The 22,431-nt window shown below is 34.4% G+C and overlaps 1 protein-coding gene across 1 annotated transcript in view; it reads left to right on the plus strand.

Moving 5' to 3' along the window:
• The window catches only part of COG6 (component of oligomeric golgi complex 6), an 80,135-nt gene that overhangs the window by 17,831 nt on the left and 39,873 nt on the right, over window positions 1-22,431 (plus strand). Inside the window, exons 5-12 of the mRNA XM_070578096.1 lie at window positions 1,080-1,191; window positions 2,816-2,898; window positions 3,268-3,338; window positions 5,527-5,620; window positions 10,756-10,884; window positions 10,963-11,054; window positions 12,787-12,851; window positions 17,439-17,530. Of these exons, the coding sequence (XP_070434197.1) occupies window positions 1,080-1,191; window positions 2,816-2,898; window positions 3,268-3,338; window positions 5,527-5,620; window positions 10,756-10,884; window positions 10,963-11,054; window positions 12,787-12,851; window positions 17,439-17,530 (738 nt within the window). The remainder of the gene's footprint in view (window positions 1-1,079; window positions 1,192-2,815; window positions 2,899-3,267; window positions 3,339-5,526; window positions 5,621-10,755; window positions 10,885-10,962; window positions 11,055-12,786; window positions 12,852-17,438; window positions 17,531-22,431) is intronic.

Below are 22,431 nucleotides of genomic sequence, written 5' to 3' on the forward strand. Positions count from 1 at the left end.
GATTAAGGACATATGCCATTTGAATCTCTGTAGATTTAATTAAGTGATTTATGTTATCATTTGAGATAAACAGAACATCACTGCCACCCGGAGGACTTTTCCTTTCTTCCTTTCTGTACTATTCAGCAGCAGAATTTGATTTTGTGAATTTAAAATCTCACAGTCCAAGAGTACAAACAAAGATGGCAGACACATTGTACTGTGTATACAAGTAATGTTAGTATTTATCTTTGTTCACTCTTATTTGAATATTGTTAGACTGTAGACTATTGCTGCTCTGTGAATACTAGTGAAACACTTACAATTGTATTTATATATCTTCACATGTAAGATCTAGGAGCCAGGAATGTTCAGTTTCTACTTAGGTAGTGTATATTTCTAACTTGCCTCTAGATGGTGAGCCTTTTCAGTCCTTCAGGTCCTTGCAGATTGTGTTCCAGGCTAGAGCGTGCCTTTTCCTAGTTGTCAGCTAGCCTAAATAGGCTGCATGCAGATATACTTCAAAACACTTTTTTATTACCATAATATGCAGAAAATTTGGGGAAGGCGAAGTGGAGAAGTGACTTTATGGATTTATGAGGAATTAGTAAATGAGTTCCTGACTTGTGTTTCTAATGTAAAATAAAGAATAACAATAGATCTGATTTTTGGTTGTTGTGTACTTCATGTGAAGACTTCAAAGGGTTAGTATTTTTTAGTGACTGAGAAGAAATTAGTTGAAAATGATCATATTTCTCTCCTGTAAGATAAGCTTGTTATTACAAGGTAAACTATTCAAGTACATGTTAAGTGGCTGAGAATTTGTAATGTGGGGACCGTTTGTGAACTTATTTCTTCTTTTGTGTGATCATTAACTCCTTTTACTGTGTTCAAGTATCTGAGATAGAACAGTATCAGCTAGTTTTATCACCTAACATCCCTGATTAGTTTCCAGTGTTTGAGGCAGAAATGAGGTTTTTGAAGATGTTGGGAATCTTTCACGTTTGTTTTAAAATTATGTCAGAGAGGTAGGTTGTTTTAGAGCTATGCAAATGCATAGCGTGCTTGATTTTTATTTTTTCTTTTTATTGTTACTATAGTCAAAGGTTAGAAATAAGAGCACAAGTTGCTGATGCCTTCTTATCCAAGTTCCAACTGACTTCTGATGAAATGAGTCTTCTCCGAGGTACAAGAGAAGGACCTATTACTGAGGTATCTTGCTTTTGTTATAATCATTTAAAGCATAACAGTTACAGATGTTATAGAGAAATCTTTTTTTTAAGGTTTTATTTTCCCATCTGAACAAAAAGTTTGAAAATATTTTTAAATTTGAAAATTAAAATGTGTATTTTAAATTATCTTATTTTTTGTTTTTCAAAGCAGTACATGTATTTTTTTTTTTTATAAGTCAAAGAGTACAACAAGGCTTATAAAGAAAACCTACATCACCTTTTCCACTCTTAAGTCCTTCGTCAACCATTTTCAACTTTGTTGATTGCTTCTTTTGTAAAGTCTGTATTCTACATCTATAGTTGAAAATGATATGCTTTGATTATCTAATGTTAACTGTTTTCTATTGATTTTCTGTCATGAAGTGTGAGGATTTAGCCTCTTTCTGCCCTGCCCCCTCCTCTCTCACACGTGCGTGTTCTCTTTCTTTCAGACCTCATAGGAGAGTTATATGGCATTTTCTGTTTTCATTACAATGATTACATGTTCTTTCTTTTACAACTTTTTGTCTTTCTTAGAATAGAAATCCTTTATCTTTTCATATAATTAATTTTTTAACCTATGCCGTTCTTTACAGACTGACACAGAGCTATAAAACCTCTCAAAATGCTAAACAACAGGGAAAAGTTTCCTTTTTTTTTTTTCTTGAAGACATTCGGTTTTTCCAGAAAGGAATCTTTTTGTCTCCTCACTGGGAGGGGCTGTAAACACCTGCTGTCATCATTCTGGGATCTGAGGACAGGAAGAGTTCTTGAGGTGGGGGTGAGGTCTCATTGAGTGGCTCTTGATAGATGTCACTGTTATCTTATTGCCTAGGCTTGAATGGAGCCAGTCACCTGGGTGTAGGGAGTTAAGTAAGTGAGAGAATTGGGTGGAACATACATAGCTGCCCTTGTAGTTTGAGAAACTTGGCACATTTGAAATATTTGACATCTCACCTTTTTTCCACTTGGCAGAAATAGTAAACAGCACTAGAGATTTTTTAAATAATATTATTCATCAAGAAAAATAACACATTCATTATTTTCATGGTTAGAACACTATTTGTGGTTATCTGGAAACTAAGGCTCCAGTATGTTTTTCTAAAGGAAAAGAATCTTGGAGTTCAAATCAGTCAACTCTGTATATTTAACGAGCATCTTTTATGCATCCCACTTTGCATTTTACTCTTGGATGAGGGAGCAAGAATGGGCATATGAAAGATATATAAAATATCATCTTTTGTGATAAGAAAGCCATGGTTAAATCGTGAGATGTGTAATACATAGCACATTTTCTCTAGGTCGTAATCTTTAGGTTTGTGTTGCTCTCTTACTAGACCATACATTTCTTAAGGACAGGGATTTTCGTCTTTATAAATTTTGTGTCCCTGACAGGTAGCACACTATTTGGCATATGGTAGACATTGAATTAATATGTTTTAAAATGCAAATAAATGCTATATTTTCTATAAAAATTTAGAGAAAGTTGGAATGAGTATATAGGAAGGCTTTGTTAGAGTAGGTGAAAGAATTTGTTTTTCCTTTGTAGTGATATTTCAATTTAGAGTAATGTAATTTTACCTGAAAACAGGAACATTTTAAAGTCACATTTCTTAATTTTAAAGGATTTTTTCAAAGCATTGGGAAGAGTAAAACAGATTCATAATGATGTCAAAGTTCTCTTGCGTACAAACCAACAAACAGCAGGGTGAGTAACCTTTTCAATTCATAATTGCATTGCCTCTTATATTTCCAAAATTTTTAAAACATGCTAGATTATTTTTGAAGCTATCTGACATTTTGGGAAATAGGAGTTTAATCTTTATGTATCTTTGGATAAGGAGGAGGTTGTATGCTGATATGTTCAGAGTAAAACAGCAGCTGGATAACTAAATGATGGTATTGAAATTTGACAATATTTATTTAATTATAAAAATTTTAAAAATCATTCCATAAAATGATAAAAAGCTAATATACTATAACTAAATCATTTGTAATTAAACAATAATTAGGTTCTTAAATGTAGCTATTGTCTACTAAAAGTTTAAATTATAGTAAATCTTTATTTTTTTTTTAGTTTAGAAATTATGGAACAAATGGCCTTGCTTCAAGAAACAGCTTATGAAAGACTTTATCGATGGGCTCAAAGTAAGTGATTTCTTTCATGTGGTCTGGATTCAAGAATATCAGTGTTAGACTTTTCTTATTTCGCTTGGTCTTTATTTGATATCGTATATTGATTTTAGTAATCAAAAAAGTATTTTTAAAAAGAAAAGCGCTACATTTGAACATAATGTTTGTGTGTGTATCATGAGCATCTACTGTCAGTCAAGAAACATACTTGATTGAAGATGGGAATAAAAAATAAAGTCAATATTTCTACCCTAGATTATCCTAAAGTTGATTGGACATCTCATTATTTATGTAACTGCATTATGAACGGTGAAGTAATTTCCTATTGCTGTTATAATTTTCTATTGCTGTTGTAATTACCACAAACTTAATGGCCTATAACCAGACAAATTTATTATCCTGTCCTTCGGTAGGTCAGAAATCAGCCATGGTTCTCACCACACTAAAGTAAAGTGTTGGCAGGGTTGCATTCATTTCCAGAGGCTCTGAGGAGTAGTCTGTTTTCTTGCACATTCAGTTTGTTGGCGTAATTTTGTTCCTTGAATCTGTAGGACTGAGGTCTGAGTTTCCTCGCTGGCTGTCACTGGGGGCATTTCCCAGTTCCTAGAGGCTGCCTGCATTCATTGGCTTGTAGCCTCTTCCTCCATTTTCAAAGCTAGCATTGGACAATTAAGTCACTCTCTCACTTGGAATCTCTCTTGCCTCTTCTTCCATCTTAGATCTCTGAGTAACTCTTCTGTCAGCCTCTTCCACTTTTAAGATCTATGTGATTACCTTAGACCCACTTGGGTACTCTGGGGATATCTCCCTATTTTAAGGTCTGTCACCTTAATTCCATCTGCAGTATCTTTTGCCATTTAATATAACCTATTCACAGGTTCCAGGGGTAGGGATCTTTGGAGGGCCATTATTTTGCCTACCATGAATGGTTTATTTACTTTAGTTTTGTTTTAAAATGTTTCAATAGGCTATTCACAAAATTATCTGTTAAAACCAAGGAATGTAGTTAAGACAGCAAGAATGGAACCAGGAGCACATGATATTTTAATACGTGTTACCAACTGACTATTGGACAGGGCAGGGATGAAATCCATTTAAGTAGTAACACCTGTGCTGGACTGTGAACACCTAATTATCTGGTTCAGATGATTTACTCTTTATCTCCAAAATGTGTTTCTTTTTCTGCCTCTCTTGCTTGCACTGTTTACTCCTCTTTGGAGTGCTGTCTGACTTTCTCTCTATACCCAGGTGCTACCTCAGTCTTCAAAGCTGAGTTCAGGTTCTGCATCTTCCTGGAACTCTCCATGACTACATTTGATCACAGTGATTTTTCACATCTCTGAGCACTAACTATCAGAAATATTTATTTGGCGTTTAATAATGTACTACTCTATTTTTTTTTCATATATGCATTTCTTAGCTCTCCAGTTAGATTTCTTTCTCAAAGGCAAAGACATTGCCTCATATTTCTTTGTGCTTCCATGACATCTAACATAGTGGTTCCAAACTGTGGGCCTCTTACTCCTATGGACTCTGGAGTCATTTTAAGGTATCTCCAATTCCATACAAGCGTATGTTTTTCTGAGTCAATGCTTGCTGAAAATATACCGCTAGTGTGATGTCCTCATAAATCAAAAGGTTGGGAATTTCTGTACAAGTTTGAAGTTCTTTGAACATAGTGGACACTTAATGAGCATTTTATGGATAAGATTAGAAGAGTAAAATAAAGAAAATGTTGATGTTGAGGTTTTTCAAAGTTTAAAATCTAAACTTCAAAAATTATAATCTTATTTACCATATATTAGTTACTCATATATACATTTTTAGCAAACTGCTTGAAGATTACTCCCGAAGGAAGGAATTGGTAATATGTTTTTAGTATTCCTCCTCTCCCACCTTGAACATTGCCAGTTATTCAGTGAAGATTTGTTCATCGATTGGTTTCTTCAGAACTGTCTTTTTTTAATAAAAATGAAGTAGAGGTTTGTGGTGTACTGGCCATTTGAAGTTATATAAATACTTAACTTGAATTTTTAGTTTGGTTGACAGCGTCAACTAGTTTTTGATTGGCATATTCTCTAGGTTTTCCCAAGCATTTTTTTGATGTGATATTTGCTATAGGATTTAGACTCTGGGTATACAGCAGACATAATAAAGACTTAACTTTAATTTAATACGAATTATAATGTTAATTATTTTTCAGATGAATGCCGAACATTGACACAAGAATCATGTGACATATCTCCAGTATTAACTAAGGCAATGGAAGCCCTGCAGGATAGACCTGTCTTATATAAGTTGGTGACTTTTTCCAAATTAAAAAAAAAAAACCTACTTTTTCTTCCATAATTTTCATGAACTGTCAGTATTATTGAATTCATATACAATAGTTTAAGTAATCTTGATGATAATTTACAGTGATATTTTCATCTCATATTGTGTGTGTATCAGCTTCTTGCATGTTATGTGCTATGGAATGTGATATGGAGGGGAAAGCCCAGATGTCCCTGTATCTAGATTGCCTCTTATTTATGTGGAGGCCAAGGGGCTTTTCCCCAGTCTGTCGTCATTTACTACCTTGGGATTGTAAGTAGAACTCCTGTATCAACCCTGTCCTGGAGAGGAGGTCAAATAGACTAAAAAATATAATTGCTCAGAGATGAAAAAGAAAATTTAAAATCAGGATTCCACTAATAGGATTCAGGAAAAGAAAGTGTCCAGGTCTTTGATCCTGTATGTTATGCCAGCCAAGAGATATGTGATAATATTTTGGATAAGAACTTTATGCATTATTCACGTGTATACGTATTTTTTGTTATTCTGTATTTTAATTTTATTATCTTATTTCTCACATAAAATAGAAGTAAGTACTTTTTATTTTTGATGCCTGGAATATTATGAAAATAGGGTGACCAAGTGGGGAGTTATTATTCAGGGAACAGCCAGGGGACCCCTACTCAGGCACTGAATCCTTCTCTGAATCATCTCGAACTTTCAGATGCTGGTAATGTTTGTAGAAGATTTCTCCATTACTCTTCTTCCTGATTGGTACCTTTCTGGAGTCTAAAATAAGGTTCTAGAGTACAAATGCTGGGACAGCTTTGTGAAAAATAACGTTCCAGTGCAACTTACTGAGTACTTACTGAGTGTTAAGCACAGTTGTAATCACTAGAGACACAGCATCAATAAAACACTGCCCGGCCTGCTGTTGCTTTATTTTATGGAAGCAGATATAAACACATCCATTTAATGAATTTATTAATTGCAATTCTAGAGGTCATGTCTCAGGGGCTCTGTGGCTCCAGTGTTCTGTGGTAGGGGAAAGGGATGAACGTTAGGGAAAGTCTCCTCTGGGAACTAGGTATGAAGTGAGTTCTGAAGGTTGCATGGGCGTTTTCCAGGAAGAAAAGGAAGGAGAGAACATTCTAGGTTGAGGGACCAGCAGGTGCAAAGATGTGCTTTGAGAAAGAACATGCACCTTGGGAAAGTAATTGCAGAAACTTGTGCTAGCTCTGGGGTCAGCAGCGAGAGCAGGGTCATAGTAGCCCTGAACGTTGTGCATGTTCGCGTGATAACTGATGTTCGCTATTGATCACCAGCTCAGCAGGGTTTATCAACTTTGAAATTTCTTTGCCATCTTTTTCACTTTAAGGCATTGGTGTTTGATTATGAGAGTCTTTAGTACTTAAAACATTTGGCGTTTGGGTTTAGTAAAGTGTTACGTTGTCCACAGATTCATATTTGTTCACAAAGTTAACATTTTTTAAAAAAATGCCTTTGTTTTGGGCATCTGAAAAGGTCAGCTGACTTCTACCATCTAAATATATTTTTACTAAATTATCATTCTTGATTAACCCTTGGAAAAGAGCAATATTGCATAAAGGTTTAGAAGGTGGGCTCTGAGTTAGATTTTTTGACAAGCTCCGGAACCTTTGTAAGTTCAGTTTTCTTAGCTGTAAAATGAGAATAAAAATAGTACCTGTCTTACAGGGCCTACATGACAGACGGGGACAAAGCCTGAAAGACAATAGAACTATAACAGAGAGGCAAAGAAGATTTTTCTCTGAAGGACATGTGTCAGAGAACAGGGGCCAATTGTAAAATTTGGAAGATTGTCAGAGGCATGGGAAAGAAGGAGGATTTTAAGACCAGTTGATTACATTAAGATGAATGCTAAAAAAGAGAAAATTGGGGCCTGGCCTCACAGTGTAGTGGTTAAATTTGGTGCGCTCCGCCTCAGCAGCCTGGGTCCCGGGCACCAACCTACACTACTCATCAGCCGTGCTATGGCAGCAACTCACATAGAAAATAGAGGAAGATTGGCACAGGTGTTAGCTCAGGGCTAATCTTCCTCAAGCAAAAAAAAGAGGAGGATTGGTATCAGATGTTACCTTAGGGCACATTTTCCTCAGCAAAAAAGAAAAAAAACAGAGAGAGAGAAAATTGTTCTTTCATTAAGTAATCATCTATTTTCAAAGTGATAGTTTCTTTAAATTTAGGAAAAACTTAATAATGTATCATGTTAACCACCAGATGGCACTATATGAACTTTATTTAAGTATTGTGTAAAAGTGTCAGTGTTTATTATGGTGTCTCAAATGTGTTGATATCATGTGCAAGAAAGATGTCAATTATTGAAGTGCTTTAAAATTGCCATACTCACTTTTACTTAAGTAGTATATAACAGGAATGCTTATGCATTATTAACTTTTAATAAATCAAGTGCAGAAATTTCTTCAAAAAGAAATATATTGTAAGTGGAAATGAAAAGATTGATGATGTCTTCTTTCGTTTGGTAAACCTGCAGAATATAAATTATTAAAGAATGTAGTAATATGTACAATGCTGATTTTTCTTCATTCTTCATGTGTTTGTTACATTTCTTAGGCTTTTACAGTATTCTTTTATCTTTTGTTTTTGACCAAAATTTTTCATCTTTTAATTTACTTTTTGACCACGGTTTTCTTTTTTTACTATAGCTAGACATAAAAAGGGGGGATTTTAATTTTAACTAGAGGCATTTTAGAATATTTACCTAATTTTAACTTTCACTTTTGTAAAGCTGCATTTTGAATTTTTGACCTTTATTGGAAAGGAATCTGGTTTTGGTCAAAGAAGTTTTCTTCTGTCTCTGGGAAAAGATATTTCATGTCTACAGATATTACTGAAGGTTTATTGTAGCTCATGCTGTTCTTGCTTCAAATTATATGTTATCGCAGGAGGAGTAATATTTATGTTCACTGGTATTTCATAGTATTATACAGATTAGATTCCACTGTTTGTCAGGCTTGATAATTTCATCCCCATTTAAAATGCCAGTGGATTCACTGGTTTCTAATATAACTTGTGGTCACGGTGAGTGTTCTAGAAACAGAAGTTACTTGTTTCTGTTTACTGTGGTCAGTTGGGTCCTGAGAGTGAGCATTTGTTTTATATATTTAAAAACTTGAGGGACTTCCCTGGTTGCATAGTGGTTAAGTTCATGTGTTCTGCTTCAGTGGCCCAGGGTTCACTGGTTCAGATCCTGGGTGTGGACCTATCAAGCCATGCTGTGGCAGCGTCCCACATACACAATAGAGGAAGATTGGCATAGATGTTAGCTCAGGGACAATCTTCCTCAGGCAAAAAGAGGAAGGTTGGCAACAGAAGTTAGCTCAGGGCCAATCGTCTTCACCAAAAGAAAAAGGTGAAAGTTTGTGAAGTTTGTGCTGTGATAAGTAGTCATCTGAGCTTAAGTCATTTAAAGGAATGCATTCTTTACGCTAAACATTTATAATATAAGAGCATGAGGGGAAAAATAGAAATAAGCATTGTGGTTCTAACTTGTTTTAAACAATAGTGAATGGAAGGCGGTTGTGCCAATAGAAAAACTTACATTGATATTGCATTTTCATGTTGAAATATTGCTAGTATGTCACTGTAGGAAATTTCAAAACCGTTTCCATTCAGCTGAAAACAAACACACACAAAGAACCATGATCTGGTTACTAGTGAGCAGTCCTTTAAAAAGGTTCAGATTCCTAAAAATTTATAGCTGTTGACCACTATGCTTTCCCCTTTATTTAAAAATATTCCCTCTTCCAGCTTTCTTGTGTTTAAAACAATGTGAATTTTTCGTTAAATCAGTAGCATATCAAAGAAAGCAGTATAGCCTAGGAAGTTAATTCTTTGGAAATCTTTGAGAAATTTTGGTAACTTTTTTTATATGTACAGTAATGAAATAATTCTTAATACTTAGCCTGTTAGAATACTGTTTAGGGATTTATAAGTTAATGGGTCTAGAATCCGCTGATAATGGACTGAGAAAAAATATTTTATTTTCCTGTGTACTTTTAAAATAGAAAGAACTTTGAATGGGGTGATGGGTGTAAGGAATGGTGGTGATAATGGGAAGCAAAGACTGATTTCATTCAAAGAAATGGGTACTCTTGGAAACTTCAGTCCATCCTGTGATTTCACCCCAAATTGTCTGAACCCCCAGTTCAAAGCTTCCCTTCCCTAAAAATCCCTCACCTTAGAAATCGTTTTTTGCCTTTTCAACCACAATGGATGACTTCTAAATATGCATAAGAGAAAGTATTTGCTCTGTATGCCTAGTTGGTCAGTGAATTTAAGAAGCATATAATATGTCTAATATTGAAGTCAAAATAAGGTTTTAAATATGGATACTATGTTTTGGGCAAATTTTGATGGTAAATTGTGATAATATGTATAAAGGGGAATTTTTTTTTTTTTTTTGCTGGGAAAGATTCACTCTGAGCTAGCGTCTGTTGCTAATCATCTTCTCTTTTTTTGTCTCCCCAAAGCCCCGGTATATAGTTGTATATTCTAGTTGTAAGTCCCTCTAGTTCTTCTCTGTGAGCTGCCACCACAGCATGGCTACTGACAAATGAGTTGTGTGGTTCCGCGCCCAGGAACCGAACCCAGGCTGCTAAGCAGATGTGCTGAACTTGAACTGCTAGTCAATCAGGGCTGGCTCAAGAATTTTTTAATGTAGAAGAAAAAGTCTTGCTTTTTGGATTGCAGAGTTGTCACTGTAACTAGCCTCTGAGAACTGAATATTATGGCCTAATGTGAACAGTGGAGCATCATGTCTGGGACGAGGAGGGTACTGAAACCTGAAGAGTCCAGGATTCCCACCTTACCTTGGTCTTTACTTTTACCAAATGTGGTGCTCTGTCCCTTATTACCGTGCTCTGTTATTGATCCCCACTCCCAGCATTCCTTCTTATGAGGAATAAAAAGATGAACCTTTAGATGGATTTTCATTAGGATAAAGTTATTTCATAAATATTTTTGTTAAGAATAGTACTGCTTGAGAAAGTTGTGTAAAGAAGCTTTAGATGTCTTGTTTATCTCAGAAATTGCGGGAATAGTTTGATATAACCATTAGGAAGAAAAACAACTGTTTTTTGTACAACTTTTCTTCTAGGTATACCTTAGATGAGTTTGGAACAGCCAGAAGAAGTACAGTTGTTCGTGGATTTATTGATGCTCTTACAAGAGGGGGCCCAGGAGGTACACCTAGACCTATTGAAATGCACTCCCATGACCCTTTGAGGTACAATAATCAGATAAATTTGGAGTATTTGGTGTTTTTCTGAAGGAAATCTTTACTAACATTTAGTTTTTTCGTTAGGTATGTAGGAGATATGTTGGCTTGGCTCCATCAAGCTACTGCTTCTGAAAAAGAACACCTTGAAGCTCTCTTAAAGCATGTGACTACACAAGGTGGGTCCTCCCAGTGTTATTACTAATGCCTAAATATAGAAAATAACACAAGGCTTCTCTGTTTCTATTCTTATTGCTGTCTTCTTTATGGAGATAAACTCTTCACACCTAGATAGTACAATAAGCATCCACTTAATCTTCCTCTCTCTAGTTTCCCACTTTTTCTGCTAATAGACTTTTTCCTCCATCACTTTCATCCTGTCACACGACTCTTCACACTTTCATAGCTGACCCTTGTTATCAAGCCTGGACTCCTGCTTCACTTTTTTTTTGAGGAAGATTAGCCCTGAGCTAACATCTGTGCCCATCTTCCTCTATTTTATTTGTGAGACGCCTGCCACAGCGTGGCTTGATAAGCAATGCACAGGTTCGTGCCCTGGATCTGAATTGGCGAACCCTGGGCCGCCAAGGCAGAGCGTGCAAACTTAATCACTGTCACACCAGGCTGGCCCCTCCTGCTTCACTTTTAAGGCATTTCTGGAGTGCCTAACATACGTTATCTCAGGTCTTCCGTGCCACCACACTTTGAGGGCAGAAGATGGCGTTATCCTCATTTTATCTGTGAGTAAACCGGCTGAGTGACTTGCTTACGGTCATTAAACTGCTAATTCTTTCCTTTCTACTGCCCGCCCCCTTTTTTCATTCTCATGTGTTTTAAAGTTTTTGAATAACTACATATATACTAAATGTTTTTAAAATTTTGGTCTCGATTTCAAGGAAGAAAAACTACTATTTTTGCGTTGCTCATGTCTGTGGTTTACAGAATTTCAAATCTTAGCTGTGACTACCTTAAGATGCCTGTTACAGAAGGGGTTAATGGATAATTAAGATGCTCTGTTTTTGATAGGACATGAAGAGAAATATTGTGACTGGTATCACTTGACTGTTTTGCATAGCTTAGCCCCACATCGTTCTGCTTCACCAGTAATCTGCAGGAGAGACCAGTGCACAAATTGGTGCAAGACTTAACCTCCTGGTTTTTAACTCTTTGGTATTGAGATTAGACTCAGCACATATGTTAGATTGGCACAAAGTCTGCACTTTGTAAAGTTGTTTTCTCTTTTGCTAATTACCCAGTTTAAAGGAGTGTATTTCTTAAAAAATGTTTTAGTAAAATATATATGATACGCAGCCTTAAGAGGTGGGAAGAAAATATATTGGAGTTAGGTGAAATAGGTTATTCTGTGGGAATGGCTTAATTTTTCCAAGCCTCAGTTTCTCCATCTGTAAAAGTGAAGGTGGTTACAAGCAGTAAACATCAAGGACCTAAGACAGAGTTTGATAAATAGTCAGTATTTAGTAAGTGTTAGTTTTCCATTAGATTGCAAGGTATGTTTTCCGTCTTTCTACTCTCAGCTTCTGTGGTAAGTGCCGCTGCCTGGAATAGGCTGTCTGTGGAACGAATGCTAGCGCGTCTTCACGTCACTCCTTTCAGTTAGGACGTTTAACAGTCTTCTTCCCCTTGACTCATGTATGTACTCTTTCACAGGAATCATGTTCATTTTATTAATCAGTAGTCAAATGAATTAACAGGGCTCTAGACTCAGATATTAACATAATTGGTAATGTCCTAAAAGATATCGAATTTAATAAAATATTGTTATGGCTATTATAAATGTTTTTTATTAGTGCCATTAGTCATATGTATTATTGTTTGTTAGTTTGTTGAACTTAGGCGAGGCAAACTGTAATCGGAAAAAAAATTTTTCAGTTATGTTATAATTAATTGTAGGCGTTGAAGAAAATATTCAAGAAGTTGTTGGGCATATCACTGAGGGGGTGTGCAGGCCTCTAAAGGTAAAATGTTTTATTTTTACATATATGGTTTGTGGGTAAATTATTGCCTTATTCTTATGAGTTTAAAGAAACTGATAACAGCTTGAATTCAAGCTGTAATTTCGTCAAATTAACAGATTAACATAGGGTGATAAAGTACATTTTAAAATAATCAGTCGATTTTCTAAGAAAGAAAATTCTTATTTTGCATATATTGACTTTTTTTCATATTGTGTTTCCCATAGTAATTTATGTTAATCAGTTGAGCAAAAGACTATTAAATTGAAATAGCTAATCTTTGAACTCTTAACAGAGATTTACTCAGAACATATTCCATTTACTTTATTACTTAAAGCATAGAAAAATTTTGGTTTATCATAACAATAAATAATGGTAAATCCAAGGATAAAATAATAATATGTATAAATGTTATTATCAATACTATTTATAGTACAAGGAACAGAATTTAAAGTCCAATTGGGTTAGAACCCCTACTTTGCCACTTAATTGTGTTCACTTGTTCCAATTGCCTAACTCTTCTGTGTGTTAATTTGCTCACGTTGAACCTGTATATAAAAATACCTGCCATTGAGGGTTGTTGTAAGGATTAAATGAGAAAACTGTGTAGATGAAGTACATAGTACCTTGTATCTACTAGGCCTGCAACAGATGTTATTTTTCCTTATTAATGTTTCTAGAACACTTTGCAATTTTTGGTTTACTTTTCCTTCTTAACTGACTTCAGTTTATTATATAGAAATTGAAATCCAGAAGTTTTATGATTTTTTTCTTACCAAGAACTAAATATTAAAACTAAATTTTTTCTGTATCTAAGATTTTCTTTGGTATTTTGTCCCAGGCAAGGAAATCTCAGGTGACATGTCTTGTGACAATTGATTATATTTACAAATTTAGTTAGTGCTATAACTTGATCATCTTAGGGCCCAGTTACGTATTCAGCTAATAAATAGCAAACTATTTCGAAATTATTTTACTTATTTCTCCCAAATGAAAAATTTACCTTCCATAGTTTGATTTTCAGACATTTATATTCATATAATATCATTTGTTTTGTGTAATAGCAGTTATTAAAAAGACAAGAACAGGTAGAACAAAATTTGCTTTTTCTGCATTTTTCATACTTTTTTATAATGACATGTAGTTAAATGAAACTCCTATTCACTTTGGTGAATAAATTGTATTTCTCCCCCTCTCCATTATGTTCCTGATTAGAGCTTTTCTTTTTTTTTTTTTAGTAAATTGTATAAATTCTAATTCTAGATCTGAGAGTTGGAGTAGACCTTAGAGTTTCCTGTCCTGGTCTGAGTAAAAAATGTTAATTATGTTAAAAATAACACCCATTGCTTATATAAAGAAATTATATACTGAAGTCTGCTTTTGTTTTAAAATGTATTTAGAATTCTCGTTTCGTCTTCCTTAAATGTATGGAAAGGTGTTTACAACAATTGTGGGACATTACTGTGACTCCCTGGGAAATTTTAACATAAGGTTTCAAAAGATAAAGAAAATTAGTAAGCAAGCAAAAACCTTTTTATTGTAAAGTGAAGAAAAATCCCTTTAGTTTCTGAAGTGACAGAAACCTTAAATCTTTCCATATGATAGTAATATTTATTGCATATTCCAGACAATGTAACAGGTATTCATAGTAATTACACATCAGGTTGGCTTGGTAGTGATGGATGATAGGACCCACAACTCTTCCCTTCCTTTATGGACTCACAGACAGTGTCACATTATTTTAAGAGTTTTCTTTCTGTATTACCTCATTTGAGTATCTAATTTTCTCAGTGATCTAGTTGTTAGCTAAGAAAAAAACTTGCTTTAATATTGTTTTTGCAATTATAATTTGGAATTCTATTTTTAGTGATCTATCTGCTTTTACATTCCATTGATATAACTTTTTTTCCTCCTAAGTGATAAGCAGCTAAACTTTTTTCATAATGGCATAAGATATTGAGTGTTTTGGCTAAATTTCTGTCCTTCAATCTTTTTTCTTTGTAGGAATGTACTTTTTAGGGCAGGGAAGATTTTGATTTTTAGAAGCATAAAGAAAAAAGGTTGTAATGGTAATGGGAGATATTGCAAAACTATATATTTGTTTTACTGTGCTCTGAATTTAACTTTTTCTTTGTGTTAATAAAGTAAAACTTCATGGGCAATGGACTATATATTTGTAAGTATATGCATTAGGATATGATCTCTGAAGTTATTTCCAGTTTTAAAAATCTGTACTTTAAAACTAAAATTTCATAAAGATAAAATTACTTATATTGTGGAAAGGGTACAGTAGTCCCCCCTTATCCATGGAGGATGCCTTCCAGGAACCCCGGTGCATGCCTGAAACTGCAGATAGTACCGAACCCTGCATGTACTATGTTTTTTGCCTATACATACATACCTATGATAAAGCTTAATTTATAAATTAGGCACAATAAGAGATTAACAGCAACAATGATAAAATAGAATAGTTATAACAATATACTTTAATAAAAGTTACCATAAATCTTAGCAACCTCAATATACAAGTTTTTTTTTTTCTTACTAAGTTGAGAACTTTCACGTTTTTCACTTAAAGGAAGCACTTTACAGTTTCTCTTTGGCATATCCAAATTGCCAGCATCACTGTTCTTGCAATTTGGGGCCATTATTTAAGTAAAATAAGGGTTATTGTATTTATCAGTGCATTTATCACAAGCATTGTGATACCACGAGAGTTAATCCGATAACTGAGAGGGCTACTAAGTGCTTAGTTTTCTTTAGTCTCTTTTACCCTTTTACCTTTTTATTTTTGTTTCTCTTACCTGCTGTGGTTTTTCCTGTGACTGTTGGCTTTTGCTGACAATGGTTGGCCTCTTATATAACCCTCATAAGACAGAGTGTGACAAACCAGCTGGTCCTGGTGTCTCATACAGAAATCTGATTTTCCACCCTTTCTCTGCTATTTTCATTGTAGCTAAAAGAAGGCTACTTTTCCTCAAAATTATTGTGCGTGTAAAAAGAGGTGAAAGTTATTTTTTTTTTAATCTTCCTTCCTGCCTCCCTTCCTTCTTTTTCCTCTCTTCTTTTCCTCTCTCCTCTCCTTTCTCACCTTCTTTAAGGGAGTTGAAATGAAGAGTATTTTCTTTTCTTTTTCTTTTTTTTAAATATATGTTTATCGTAGGAAAAAATAAAACAAGAAAATACCCCTCAATATCCACCACAGAGATAAATACTGTTAAATGTTTGAATATACAAATGTATAGGTCAGTAAAAATATTCTTAAATATGAGATCATTGTATACATGTAGTTGTACTGTGCTGAAGGGTATTTTTGTGATGCCTGAAAATTCTGAAAGGCAGGTTGCCAGATGGCCGAGATGGTGTTATAAATCTACTAGGGAAGAGCTATCTGTCTACAATTAATATCCTTTATATATTTGTGTCCTAATAATTATGTTAAAATTCAGAAAATATCACTTTTATTGATATAATATACAATTTAAATAGCTATTGAGGCCTTGGACCTATAAAGAAATTGTAATATGAAAATTTATGGTTTTTAAATTCAAATACCATTCATGATTTATAATATTGTGTTAGCTAGTCTTTATGCCAAAAGATGTATCAGTTTCATAAACATGTTAATGTAAAGGTCAATTAATTTCTATAATCCAAAAGGTTTTTGTATGCTCATATACATACATTTATAAACTCTCAATTTAGCAGATCACATTTGTTGGTATTATGACATATTCCAAAATCTAAGTACAGAGAAACTTCAACTATCAAAAGCGTTTATTAAACATCTATTGTGTATTTGCTGTTCTACCAGATGCTGCAGAGATGTAAAAGAAGTGGAAAACATAATGTCTGTTTAGAATCTAGTTAGGAAACAAGATGACACAATTTAAGCAGCAGCTTAAGAATAGATATAATGTAATATGTAAGTAAGCACATAGCAGTGTGGTTTAGATTGTATTCATTAACTAGGGAATATAAAGTAAGAGTAATCAATGAGGGATGGAATTTGATTAGAAAAGATTCTTAGTAGTTAATCTTGAGACAGAGCAAATTAGATCTGAAATTGCCATGGTAGTCTTATAATTAAACAAATAACGTTGGCGCTAATTTAAGATTTTCTGCTTTCCTATTCTCTAATTAATATAAAAAGAAACTTGGTATAATAGTTTAAAGATAAGAATTCTTTCATTTTTTTCTAATATTTGCTGAAAGAACAGTACCTTTCCACTGAGAACTGTTTTTAGAGGTTTAACAGCTCCTTTGTGATTTAGTGCTCAACTAAATTCCATTATATACAGGTGAAAAACCCCAAAATGATCTCATCATTATATTGATTATTTTGGTAACAGTTCCCTTGAGCTAAATTGTATAGGTAATTGATCAATTGTAGAGTATATCTGTGTTAAAATGTTTCTATTGTAATGTCACCTATGACAATATTCAGAAACTCTTTATTTAGAAGGAATTTTGTGATTTCTGCAATAATAAAATTTTCTCTTTTTTTAATGCTGTTTATACAACATGTAATTAATGAAGAAAAGTTATACTTTTAAGAAATGTTTAATTTTTTCTCACATGTTTTAATAGGTTCGAATTGAACAAGTAATAGTTGCTGAACCTGGGGCAGTTCTATTATATAAAATTTCTAACCTCCTTAAATTTTACCATCATACAATCAGGTATGTGGAGTGGTCAGATGTGCTTGTTAAATGCCATGTGATACCTCATTTCAGTTAGAACACAGTGGCAGAGTTTTTTTGTTTTCACTATCTGCATGACTAAAGTATAACTAGTAAAACCTCCACACCACACGAATTGTTATATGCGTGTCATACTTGCTCTGTTTTGAGATCTGTCGTTTACTTTTACCTTTCTTCTCTAATGTGACTATGCACACACATGTCATACAACAGTATAGGTCTATAATGTAAGCATTTTTTGAGTCCTCCTGCATTAGTGAAAGAGATCCATGGCACCTAAAGCAACTATATATTGTACTCAGAATAGGCCACAGTAAATGAAATGTCTTATTATGGATGTAAATAACATCAGTTCTTCTTTAACATTTAGTTTTCTATTAGTGACAAAACAGAACCGTAGCTTTATCTTCTCTAAATGAAAGCTACTCTATCTGGTTAGGAACCACTTGTCTTATTTAGAATATAATCTTTGACTCCAAAGTTTGCATTCATTTTTGCTTTGCATATATATGTTTATGGTATACACTTGAGCTTTATTATAAATGTTACTATAAGACCATGTTATATGTATAGCTGTGTTAAAACAATATCCTCTCAAACTATATGTTTGATGGGTTCCATAATTAGTCCATTAAAAAATGATTTAAAAATTACTTTTCATCCAGTATGACAGCATCAGGAACAGAAGGACAATTGTGAAATCCAAGAGGGTTCTTATAACTAACAGATCCAGGAGAGGTGCAGGGATCACTAGTTCATGAAGAACCAAAGGTCCATGACGATGATGTAACCTACCTCCCAGTGGCTGCGATTAGCCACAGAAAACTTCACCGCTGAGAGATGGATTTCAAATCCTACTGGTAGATTTTCAAAGAAAACTAGCAAGCCACAAGCTACCAAACTGATCAGAGATAGGATTTGGGTTAGTCCTGTAACATTTTAGATATAAATTTATTATCACTACTTTCCATGATTCAAAAGCAATAAGTTAGTTTCAATTGTAATGTTATAGGCTTCCTAAAATAAGCAAATGATACATACTTAGAAAATGCAGGAGCAGCTGAAAGCAGCTAACTCATAGCTAATGCTGTATTATGCAAAGATAGTGGTAAAGTAATTTTTAAGTTATCTATTTAGTAATGCCCATGATGGTACTGCATGAAATTTATTATTTGAAGATAGTGATAACTCAATTTCTAATGTAGGGAATGCTAAGAATAAAATCATTTGGATTCTGAAAGAGATAGTAGATTTTTAGGCTCTGAGAATTCTAATTTTTCTGTGCTTTGAAAGTGACAATTTTGAGGATGACAATTAAGATCTTTTGATACATTTTTGCATGTGCTTTTTCTGCTTGTTCACACATTTCCTCATTTAGTCAATTAAAAAGTTGACTATAAATGCTGTTCTTTTAGGTGCTAAGGAAACTGCAATGAACAAAACAGAGCTTAAACTTACATTCCAGTGGGGGAGACAAACAGACAAGTATAAAATAATTCTAGGGAGTGATAAGGATCCTGAGGAAAATTAAAGCAGGAGAAAGGAAGTAGAAAGTATAGGGAGAGACCATATATGAGTAGATGTATATACATATGACTGTTTTTGAAGGCCTTTCAGTGGAGGTGATTTTGAACAGAGACCTGAATAACATGAAGGAGTTAGGCATGAGACAATCTGGGAGAAGAGTGTCCTAGGCAGAGGTACATTCTGGCCCTGAGGCCAAGAAACACTTGCATTTTAGAAAAGTAAAAGGAAGGCCAGTGGTTGGAGTGGAGTGAATTGGAAGGAGTAGGGGGAGATGCAATCAGAGAAGTAGGCAGAGGCTGGATCACGTAGGACTGTAGGCGGTGGCAAGGATTTAGATTTTATACTGAGTGGGTTGGGGAAGATGTGGGAGAGTTTTGAGTGACGTGAGCTGATTTATAATATAAGGTGACTCTGAGCACTATATGATATAGTATAATGGGACAAAAGGGGAAGAAGGAAGGACTTTAGGAAGCAGTTTGTGGTTCTGAGCAGAAACAATGATAAGTTAGACTAGGGTGGTAGTCTTGGTGGTGGTGAAAAGTAGTTGGTTCTGGAGATTTTTTATGTTTTAGCCAATAGGACATATATATGGACTAGATGGGCTGAGATATGAAGAGTCAAGTATGAATTCTTGGCTTTTGGTTTGAACAGCTAGATGAACGGTATTGTCGTTTGCTGAAATGGGGGATGTTGGAGAGGAACAGGTTGATGGGAGTGGGTGGGTAATGAAGAGTTCAGTTCAGTTTTGGCCATGTCAGTTGTGATGTACCTGTAAACATACAAAAGGAGATGCTGAATGAACAGGCAACAGAGAAATTGGGGCTAAAACTATAAATTCAGTAGTTTGCAGCATGTAGATGATATTAGGAGCCATAGGACTAGGTAAGATCACTTAGGAAGTGAGGGTAGATAAAGAACGTGGCCTAGGACTGAGTCCTGGGAAGATCCAATATTTAGAGGTTAAGAAGAGAAGAAACCCACAAAGAAAATTTGGAAGGAATAGCCAGTGAAGTTGGGAAAAAATTGGAGACAAGCAAGTTCTCAAAAAGTTTTGCCTCCTGTACATTAAAACTCCTAGAGGATAGAGTCTATCAATAGGTAGTAGTAAACAGAAAAAGGAAGATGTGGAATCCAGGAGACAGGGAATCGGCATACTTCTATTACATTTCCTTTCCTGTAAAACCTTTTCTCTCTGCAGTTACTGATTGCTTGGAGTTTGCACTTGCTTACTTTCCTATGCCCTTCTCACTATTTCAGACCCAAACTATTAAGTGGACTCTCCGTGTTCTCACCATGTAGTCAAGCACATCAAGTAATCCTTCCCAGCATCCTTCCCTCTTCCCTTCCACATCCCTCTTGGAGCCCTCACTCACCTTCTCCAGCCCAGGCTGGGTACTCTCTAGGCCTGCTGCATGGATGTCCCACTAGGGTTTGTCTTCCTCACCAGCCTGCTCATTCCCCTGTGTTGGATTCTCTGATTGCTTGACCAGCTCTACATAGTATTTACACGCTTGTAATAATGTAAACATTGAATATTTATTTACCAGAACCCTCTGATACAACTGTATTAGGAAGCCTGGGACAGATGAAGTTTGAGTAGATTGTGGTGGGGGAGGAGCATTGCATAAGAGAATTTAACTCATCTTCTGTATCAGGGAATTTGTGTGTAATACTTAAAATTGAAAAATCAAGTAATAGCAATGTAAGCATCTTGGGTAGAAATATGAAGTGAAATACAAAAAGCATCCGCAAGTATGTCTCCCAGTTACTGATACCTAGTGAGTACTTAGTAAACAGGAGTACATCCTAGGTCTGAGTAACTGCAAAATACAGCTGATAACTGCAAATTAAAAAAAAAAAAAAGAATGTAAATGTATCTTGATATCTCTCCAAATTTTTTGTTAAAATATCAGTTTGTATTTGTAACCATTCAGTTTTTTTCCATTGTTTAATGTATTCATAGGCATACTTATTTTTATTGTATCCATAGGCATATGTGGGAATTCCGTCCAATTTACTTTGGTGTTTAGCTTATAATATTTTAACTGAAATGACTTTTATCTTTTTTTAAAATACAAGTATTATGGCTACCTGGTTAGGAATTTGCTTTTACTTTGCTGTTTGTTTTATGTATTTTTTTTTATTTTTTTATTTTTTTTTTTCTTTAAAGATTTTATTTTTTTTTCCTTTTTCTCCCCAGAGCCCCCCAGTACATAGTTGTATATTTTTCGTTGTGGGTCCTTCTAGTTGTGGCATGTGGGACGCTGCCTCAGCGTGGTTTGATGAGCAGTGCCATGTCCACGCCCAGGATTCGAACCAACGAAACACTGGGCCGCCTGCAGTGGAGCATGCGAACCTAACCACTCTGCCACGGGGCCAGCCCTGTTTTATGTATTTTTTTAACTGATAATTTGCTTTGTCTGCATTAACTGTATATGAATTCATTCCAATTTATTTTAGTTTCAGAATGTATCGAAATACATAGTATTAGTATTTGCTTTTATTATATATCATATGTAGTATTTCATTTCTCAGTAAATTTATTGTACTTTTTGTTTACTATCTACTGGTATTTATTAATGCCACCATATTTATCTTCAGCAATCTAAATTTTTTTAGGTATAGTAAGAAGTTATTGTGCCTTTAAAAATTGTGATTTCCCACTGGATTACAGTATATTTTCACATCAACAAAAACGTTTTACCCTAAAACGGATTCTAAAATCACTTTCAGTACATGAATTAGGAGAATAAAATTGGGAATTGTTTTATATACATGCTTGTCTTACATCCTGGCAAAAATGGGAAACCCCATTGGATGGGTCTAAGAAATATCCTTGTAATTGCAAGTTGAGAATTATAGAATGTGCTAATAATTATTTAAAAATATTAGGGATTTTTCATAATTAGTCTTAGTATACTGCTATTAGGCAGCTGTATAAAAATTGAGAAACTTTAAGTATATTATTGATATGGTGTAACAGTTTTAATTGAAAGGATAACTCAGTATTAATAAAATTTAAGTACTTTATTGATAGAGCTATTGATGGAATGGCTTTCTTAGAATTAAAATTAGATCTTGGATAATCAAGACATACATTTACTGTAATTGAGGAAAAATAGAGATATGAGTTTAGATGTTACAAGTGTCCGTTCTAACCCACTGTTTTTCTAAAAGATTGTGAAATATTGAAAACATAGTAGTTTGTTTTCATTTTTTCATACCCTGACTCAAAAGGAAAAAAAAAACTTGTCATTTGTATATGAAACTAGAGTAATTCTTTTTAATTCACAGGTTATATTCTACACAAAAACTTATTTGAATCTGGATTTTTTAAAAGAATTATACTCAAA

This window comes from Equus przewalskii, chromosome 16 (assembly GCF_037783145.1).
Source record: "Equus przewalskii isolate Varuska chromosome 16, EquPr2, whole genome shotgun sequence".
NCBI classification, from domain to species: domain Eukaryota; kingdom Metazoa; phylum Chordata; class Mammalia; order Perissodactyla; family Equidae; genus Equus; species Equus przewalskii.